Consider the following 8,755-nt stretch of genomic DNA (forward strand, 5'->3'; position numbering starts at 1 on the left):
GCTGCTGCCTGGCTGAACAGTAGTTTGGCCAGGATGGATCCCTCCGCCTGCAGAGACAGACAAGCTGCGAGCAGAGCAGCAGCCTCGGCCATGCTGCCTGCTAGAGCGGCGTCTCCCTCTGTGGCTGGGAACCCCAGGGACACCGCAGGCCCGCAGGACGGGTACGTTCCTTACAGATGGGTTTTTAGTGATCTTTAATATGTGCAGAAAGTAGGCGCAAGCCAAATGGAATGAGGTAGAGAGTTCCAGAGTCGGGGCAGCCCTAGAAAAGACTTGGAGCCGGGCATGTGACAAAATCATAAGTAGGTCACTGGGGAGTGAAGAGAGGGTCTGGGATTTGATTTTTCAATCAAGGCAGAAAGGAAGGTGGGACAAGAGCTGTGAAAAGATTGTGAAGGCAAAAGCACAAGAGCTTGAATTTGAAGGTGAAATATAAGCCAATGTAGAGTATTACAAAGAGAGGCAGCAGAAGCAGTGGTGGAGAGGTTGGATGAGTCTGGCTGCAGTATTCAAAATAGTTCGTAGAGGAGAGAGTCGGGTTACCAGTCGGGTTTGGAATACCAGAGAGGAGGAGGATGGTATAAGAGATTACAATAGCGGGTACAAGGAGTTTGATGATCTCTGGGGACAGGTGGGGGCAGATCCATGCTATCCATGATGAGATAGCTTATAGATAGATATAGTTATATCTTATCAAAGACTGAGGGAGACATTTCGGGGGTGGACAGATTTTAGCGTCATCATGATACAGTTGGTTCTGTAAACCAGTGGTCCCCAACCTTTTCTTTTCTAGCTCGCGGACCACTAAATGCACGGACTCTGGACCGCGCATGCACTTCCCCCAGAGTGATGTCATTGTGCCAGAACCCACCCATTCTCCCATCGCTGGTCTGAGCCTGCGATGGGAGAGTGGGCAGGTTGTGTCCAGAGACATAAGCCAGCCACCGCCCTGAGCCTGCGGTCTGTACGGGGGACATGGTTTGTGGCTCTGGCTGGTGCGCCCCACAGTGGGGTCGTTCTCCTGACCCCACTGCAGGGTGCAATAGCCAGAGCCGCGGCCCACTTGTCAGAGGGCCGGAGCCTACTAGTTGACCGAGGTTGTCACTGATGTCACTGATACCTATAATTTGGAATAAAAGGGGCTGATTAATAGTGTAAAAAGCAAAGGAAAGATCGAGAAGGAGGAGAGGAACGTTGCCTTGTGAGTTAGATTTGTGGAGGTTGTTGACCACATTAGTAAGGGCTGATTCAGTGGAATGGGCAGCTTGAAAGCTAGATCTGAGTGGGTAAAGGAGAGAGTTGGTGTTCAGGTAGTCAGTGAGTCTTTTTTAAGCAAAGTGCTCAAGGAAGAATTGGAATTGGAAGAAGGGAGATAGGATAGTAGCTAGAAGGTAGGGAGGGGTCCAGTGAGTATTTCTTCTGAATAGAGAGAATGATGGCATGTATGAAAGCAGAAGGGTGGATACCAGTAAAAATGAGAGGTTGAATAGTTTGGTTTGGGCAAGGCCGGGGGAGGAGTGGGCATGAAGTAGATTAGAGGTAATTGGGTCAAGTGGACAGGTAGTAGATGGAGATGATAAGAGAAGAGAGGAGACTTCATACAGTGTAAAAGGGCAGAGGGGGGTTAGTGATGATTTACAGGTAGAAGTGGTGGATATGGATGAAGTGGAACAATGAGCAGAGACATAATGTCTCATTTTGACAATTGTGTCTCTAAAGTAGGTGGCAATGTAATGGGCAGAGAAGGTAGTTGTGGGGGGAATCATGTGTTGAGAAGGGACTGCGTGGGTGGGAAGCTTGAGAGGACATGCCAGCAGAAAAATAATTTTGCTTTGCCCCAGTGAGTTCAGTGTTAAGGGGTTGTAGTTTGGATTTGTAGCCTACGAAGTCAGTGCTGAGGCCAGATTTCCTCCACATGTGCTCTGTGGCACGATCAGTCTTTATAATGTCTTAAATGTAGACATTTGGTGTGACTGTTGTGCCAAGGTTAGAGAATGAGATCCACACCACCACTCTTACTGTTGCCAGGTCTTGGCGTATGTGTGAAGTGAAGGGGAGAGTTCAGTAGCCGGGACAGAATCTGAGGAGGAAAGCCAAGTTTCAGTGAGAGTCGGGAAGTTCAGAGATTTAGATGGGAGAAGGTTGTGGACAGAGGTAAGCTTGTTGGAGACACATCTGGCATTTCATAGACTGCATGGGAAAAGGGGTAGGAATTTGTAAGTTGGGTGAATGAGAATGAGGTTGGGAGGAGGGTGTATCTTGATAAAAGAGTGGAAAAGAGAAAGACTGTTGGAGGGACCAGGGATAGGTGGGATGTTACCAGCAAGTATCCATAGAGAAGGTTCAGCAGTATAGACAGAGAAAGCAAGGGAAGTAGGGAGTTGGAAGAGAATGAGTTAACAGACTGAGGAGTAAGAGAGGTAATAAGACCAGCAAAGTGGGTATGGGGAGAATGATACATTGTAACAGATAATGGTGAATCACAGGAGCACATTAAATAATTTAGAAAACAGAAGTCCATATGCATAGTAACTGTAATAGGTGTTGTAGTGAGGTTTTTATATGGAGGTCCAGCTGTAGGATTGTATAAATAAAAGACAACATGGGTGGCTTTGTGAAAATGGCAGTTCAGGATGGTAGCAGCAGAGGTTGGGCCTTATAAAAGCATCTTTTACACGCCCAAAACTATTTAAAAAAACAGTTCCAGATTATAGACTTGGTTGAGCGGATAGTTGAGCATTAGATGCGGAGGGCCTGGTAAGGCCTGCAAGTCCTGCAATAAAGACTTTTTAACTGTTCTCATTTGTTTCAATGAAAATAAGATGGACCGGTTGTTTGTCGATATTTTCTAAGCAGATATTGTCTGTGTTTTCCGTGTAAAGCTTCCTCCTTAGCTTAGATTGCCCCCATAGAAACTTTCAAACTTCCTGCAGTTTGGCATTTCTTAATTATTATTTCACATGGATCTCACTGCTGTGTTTTAGAACTATTTACAGAAGAAAAACGGGTTCTTTTTTCTCCGCCGCAAGTTGATTGGTTGAAATGCCAGTTTTGTAAGAAGGTAATGCTTATACATACACTTTTATTTCATGTTCATTCTAGTATCCTAGCATACTGTTGCATTTCTGTAATATCTACTGCTGTAATAGTGTGTCTGCTGCTTGCCAGGTGCATGTTGCTCACCACAGCTACCAATCTGTCACCCACCTGACACCATGGGATGGATTTACTAAATTTTACTGTTATTGGCTGTTAACTTGTCAATGTTAATTATCCATTTACAAGTGGTTTTTCGATTGCTTTAGTAAATATTGTGAAAATGCCCTTTGCAAAGGATGCCCAATCATATGCGAGTTAATATAAAGGGAAAAAATATTTTTGCTTGCACATGGTTCAACAGTTAAAGTCAATGGGGCTTCACTTCATTCACTATGCAATAAAAGGACATCCATTGTGAGGGGATATTTTACTTTGCAAGGTGTAAATCAGTCCCTATAAATCAGGTTTTCTTAGGTACTCTTGAAATACTGATTTGGTATTGGGGAAAGTATGAAAAAACAAATTATTGGGGTTTAATGGCAAAAAATGTCTGTTACACTGTTGACTATCTGTGGCTGGCAAAGTTGGCTCAGAGGTTAGTACTTTGGCCTTTGCAGTGCTGGGTCTCAGGTTTGAATCCTGACCAGGACACTATTGGCATGGGGTTGTATGGTCTCCCCCAGTTTCTTTCAGGAACTCTGTTTCCCTACCAACTTCCAAAAAAGGGCTAGGGTAAATTATGCAGAGTTTGGGGAATGATTTTGGGTGATCTCTCTGCATAACTCTTTATTCTACACGTCAAGGAGGTAGGGGTCTTTCTCTACATAAAAAGTTCTCTTTAGTCAGAGGGTCTTTCTGATCTGTGTGTGATCTGTTGAGCTGTGGAAAAAGGTGTGTCTTCTTAATGACAATTGTCTCTCTTTTTCATAGAGTGAATATTTTGATGTTTTAGTAAAACCAGCAATGCATGGAAAGATATACAGGTAAGAATAAAGTGTCACAAATCTCTAAAACAACAAGTAACCAGATGGCACATGACCCTGCCATTAAAAAAATTACAAACTCTGAGTTTAAATTTGGAGCATTGTGTCATTAGTAAGCCGATGCTTGGTGTATCATTTCCAGGCTCTAATGTTTTTCCAGTACCCCAAAATATCCATATTTAGGACCTCTACTGCTTTTCTGGCCAGTCACAATTGGATATGGACTTTCTTTTGACTGCTGCCAATATACTACACTGTGCGTTTTGTGGGGTATTCTGATTAAACAGTACAGGAATATTTATCTGACTATAAGTGGATTTTTAATTCATGATACTCTGAATACACTGTACTGCATTGCTACTGTGCCTTTACTGATTTATAATATTAATATTTTAATTTCTTAGCACTGTTTCAATGGAAACTCTCAAGTAACCGGAAACTACATTTATCTTAAAACTAGAGGTGGGGGGTAAAGTTTCATAGTTACATAGTAGGTTAGGTTGAAAAAAGACATAAGTCCATCAAGTTCAACCACTAGGGAAATAAACATATCCCAGATATAAATCCCTATAAGACATAGTTGGTCCAGAGGAAGGCAAAAAAAACCCTGGATACAATTTATTTCAACAGGGAAAAAAATTCCTTCCTGATTCCATGAGGCAATCGGATGTTCATGTCAGTCATCTGAATATTACTGCACAATCTCAGAAATGCATTTTCTTCCTTGAGTGAGCACAAAACATCATTGGGAACAAGTATAGGCTAAGGAACTTTTGGAGTGATATCTAGGGATGAGCGAGCGTATTTATTAAATTCGGTCTCGCTGCAAATTGGGCCATTCTCACTTACCAAACATTCTATCTCTGCTCCCCTGATTGCTGTTGCAGCCGTGTAGTATGTGCTCCTGGATAGAGTTTGTCTATTCAGGAACACAGTGTGAGTCTCGCTGGCTGTTCATGAATAAATACAGCGTGGGAAAAATCCTCTGATTTTTCCCACAGCTGCATTCATAAAGGCAAGCCGCATGACTCTGAGAGGAGGAGTATCGCGACTGCATTTCTGAATTCAGCCGGGAGAATCCTCCACTCAGTGAGAGATCCCTGGGCACTACAGGTCAGAATGAAGTCTTGCCCTCATTCTGACCTGTAGTGCTTGTGGATCACTCACCGACAGGAAGATTCTCATGGTTGTATTTATGAATGCAGCCACAATAAGCCTCCTATAGTGATTGCTTGGATTTCCGATGATTTCGTAAAATTTTCCTGACCCATCGGAACTTTAAGGAAATTTTCGTGAGAATGCCAAAGGCTCATCCCTAGTGATATCATTGGATATCATAAGTGGTTGAAACTCAAGTCTGAAGGCAATGGATTGTGTGAAGTGGGAATAATTTTATTGGCTGTAGTTTTTAGTAGATTATTTTTTTTACAGGTATTAGTTATTACCAGGCTTGGGCTGGGTCTGAGTTGGTTTGTGGTCTCATATAGACTCTGAGATCCGTCTAAATCAGCCCAGTTGTGTATAAAAAAATTAACTCCAGACAAAATATTTATACAGGTATGGCCTTCAAGGGCATCCATAGCTTCAGCGGTCTTAGTAACCTTTGCTGTTCAGTAATGGCCAGTTTGCTCTGATTTGCTTCCTAGACTGGAACTTCAATCTGCTGGACTGTTTCTTTGCTCAAAGACAAAAATTAAATTCCAAGTGACTTGTCCGATAATCATTGAATATGAAGTGGAGTCCTGGAGAAACTATCATAACCTACTCCAGAATCCAGACACACAATATGAGATATTAGGTCCACTGTTCAACGTAAAATCCCCTCCAGAGCCTGGCGTGATCTCTGCAGTTTACCTGCCCCATTGTTTGTGTTCAGAAGGTAAGCTTTCCATTCACCTCTGTCTGTTTATCTTACAGTTATCTTACTGTTATGTATCTCTTTTTCATCTAATAGGAACTTGTCAGGATAGAACTGTGGGAGTTCCTATGAAATACTTATGTTTAACTCCACTGGCCTAATGTTTCTTCCCGGTCAGTGGCTCAGAAAAGGTAGTTTATCTAGAATTTCTTTGGGACCTTCAACAAAGTCAGAAGCAATAACTTCCAAATTTATATCCCAGGCACTAATTTCATCATTTTATTATACTATACTATTACTACTACGTTTTTCTTGCTAGTTGATCAATTTTGTTTAATATGTCAATGCTAGTCGTACTAACTGGATTGGATCCAGAGCAGCAGGAACTAGGGGAAAAATAATTAATTATCAACATCAAAGCAATTACTATGGAGAAATATAACGTACATAAATGCACTGAGAAAATAACCCCTCAAACTCTTACCACTCCAACAAGTCTCCCTCAGATCCTATAAAGAGTTCTGTTGTTTCAAAGTTATACTTTGAAGATGTCTCACTGCACTGGTAACTAGACCCAATATCCATTGCTTGCACCATAGACCTGAATAGACCTTGCACCCAAACCCTTGTTCTTTTTCCCAATCACCTGGCATGCCAGTTTCTTCCTGTGCACAATCTTCCAGCTAGAGCTGTTGCTGATAGAACGCAGGTAACAAAACCAAGATGCAGACAACCACGGCCAATAAAAAAACATGTGAGATCAGTTTTTGCACGTTTTAAAGTATCAAAGGGCTTATCAAAGCATAAAAGCGCTCAAACTGGATTTCATCCTTTCTGACTGTTGGATAGAATTCTGGTTAGTAATGTGGAATTAAACCCACTGCTAGCTTTATGCTTTTCAATCTGTGTACCTTTCTGAAAAATTCTATTTACTCCCTGTCACAGGAATTCAACAGGAAGTGGGATGAACTCTCCCAAGTGAGGGAAATTCTCCTCCTATAAAGGTGGCCCCTAGAGTAGTTGTCTATATTGGATAAGATAATAAAAATTCCTATTGGGCCTTGCGCAGTTTTATGAAAAAACAGCTGTAATATCATAATTATTAACATTAACATTAATAACATAATTATTTGTTTTTGAATTAATTTTTAGGCTTTGCAGATTATGCAGTGTCTGTTACATGTGTTCACTTCAAAGATGATAACATAATATTGGAAAAACCATCTAAAGTTGAATCATACTATGTTGTGCTGGAGAATCCCACCTTCTCCCCTATAGGAGTCATTCTCAGTTTTCTGACGAGGATAAAAGATGGAATAACTAACCACGTACCAGTCCATGGCATGGTTCTTATATACAATGGAATAATTGGTGATCCAGATCATCAAAAACACAGAATCCATCTTTATCTCATGCCCGCTAACCTGTCGGTAGAAACGGTAAGCTGCAGTAACAGTGTTAGTTACTGTAGAGTTGTAATCAAATAATTGTCAAGTAAACCTTAAATGTTTGCAACAATATATCTTTAGGGGGGCTGACAATTCCTGTTCTTTTTGTTCTGCATAAGTATTGCATTATACATTTTTAAAATTTGTAAGATATTACATAGGTAATATGATTATCACACATCCCTGCAGGATTAGGGGATATGTGCGGCTGTCTGTGTCAACCACCTCACATTCCTCTACAGCCAGCGGTAGTAGCAGCCCTGATCTGGAATCCTGTCCCCTGGTCACTTCCTGGTTTTATTCATGATGTGTGATCCTCTGGGAGCTGCCCCTTTACCCCAGAGAACCCAAGCATTTTGCAGAAGCACTTCCTCTGCTGGCAGAAGTGTATACTCCACCTGAGCTGCCTCTGCTCCAGCACTCCCTCTGGTGGTGGGTTCTCTCACTTGCTGGTCATGTGACTCCCATCTGCCACATGACCTCCCATATAAAAAAAAAATGACTGGCAACTGGAAGTTGCCTGAATAAGGAGTTTCTGTAGGCCATGTTCTTAGGTTCCCGCTACTCCTGTCTGTGACCCCATTTACTGATTCTCCTGTGTACCGACTCTGGCTTTGACCCTTGACTACTCCTGTTTGCCACCTGCCCTGACCTCTGGCTTGTTTCACCTGCTTTTGTCTCATGTTCCGACACCTCGCCTGATTCCTATGTGTCAGCAGTCACCTGCTTCTGCAAGCATGGAGGCCGTAACCTGGAAGTTGCCCGCAAGAGGCTTCCCACCTCTAGAGGCTCTGGTAAAGACTGGGCAGTTGCTTAGTCTCTGCGCCCCGCATACATCTGTGCCAACTGAGCTGGTGACACGGAGGGTCTACCACCCCGCCCTGCAGCACCAGGACAATGATTTTGATGTGTCCATAGGTGAAACATAATAGTAATCAAATTTAGATTTTTTTTAAGATGACCTAACACTGAATGGTAGATGTCCTAACATATAAAAAGTTGCTAAAATTGAACCTGCATAATTAGGCATCCAAAAAGTCCATATTAATGCCTAATGTTTGTCAGATAAATTTCTCAAATCCTAATATCTTCTATTATCTACTGTACAACTGCATATTGCAATAAAGTCTATGGCTTCAATATTTTCCAAATAATTGCAAAGCCACCAAACATAGCAATGTTGCGAAAGGTCTATGAGAGCATGTCCTAAAACAAAACATGAAGTTGCCCTATAAATCAAAGATAAGTAATGTGGGCCATGTTTATACCATGTTTACAAAGCCCCCAAGCAAAGCATTACCGCAATTGCTGGTCGGCAATATTCCTTTTAATGTGACATTTTTTAATTCATTCACAAATTGACTTATAAAATCTTTTGTATTGGCCTAAAACTAGATAAAGTGTAAAAAGTTAACAAACCAGATTTA

General features: G+C 41.9%; 1 protein-coding gene across 1 annotated transcript in view; it reads left to right on the forward strand.

Annotated features, from left to right (window-relative positions):
* LOC140345029 (NACHT, LRR and PYD domains-containing protein 1a-like) overlaps nucleotides 1-8,065 on the forward strand; it is a 12,289-nt gene extending 4,224 nt beyond the window's left edge. Inside the window, exons 2-5 of the mRNA XM_072432200.1 lie at nucleotides 2,985-3,061; nucleotides 3,970-4,022; nucleotides 5,669-5,901; nucleotides 7,033-8,065. Of these exons, the coding sequence (XP_072288301.1) occupies nucleotides 4,003-4,022; nucleotides 5,669-5,901; nucleotides 7,033-7,367 (588 nt within the window). The 5' untranslated portion in view covers nucleotides 2,985-3,061; nucleotides 3,970-4,002 and the 3' untranslated portion in view covers nucleotides 7,368-8,065. The remainder of the gene's footprint in view (nucleotides 1-2,984; nucleotides 3,062-3,969; nucleotides 4,023-5,668; nucleotides 5,902-7,032) is intronic.
* Nucleotides 8,066-8,755: the final 690 nt, after the last annotated feature.

The sequence above is a fragment of the Pyxicephalus adspersus genome, unplaced genomic scaffold (genome assembly GCF_032062135.1).
Source record: "Pyxicephalus adspersus unplaced genomic scaffold, UCB_Pads_2.0 Sca363, whole genome shotgun sequence".
In the NCBI taxonomy this organism is placed as follows: Eukaryota; Metazoa; Chordata; class Amphibia; order Anura; family Pyxicephalidae; genus Pyxicephalus; species Pyxicephalus adspersus.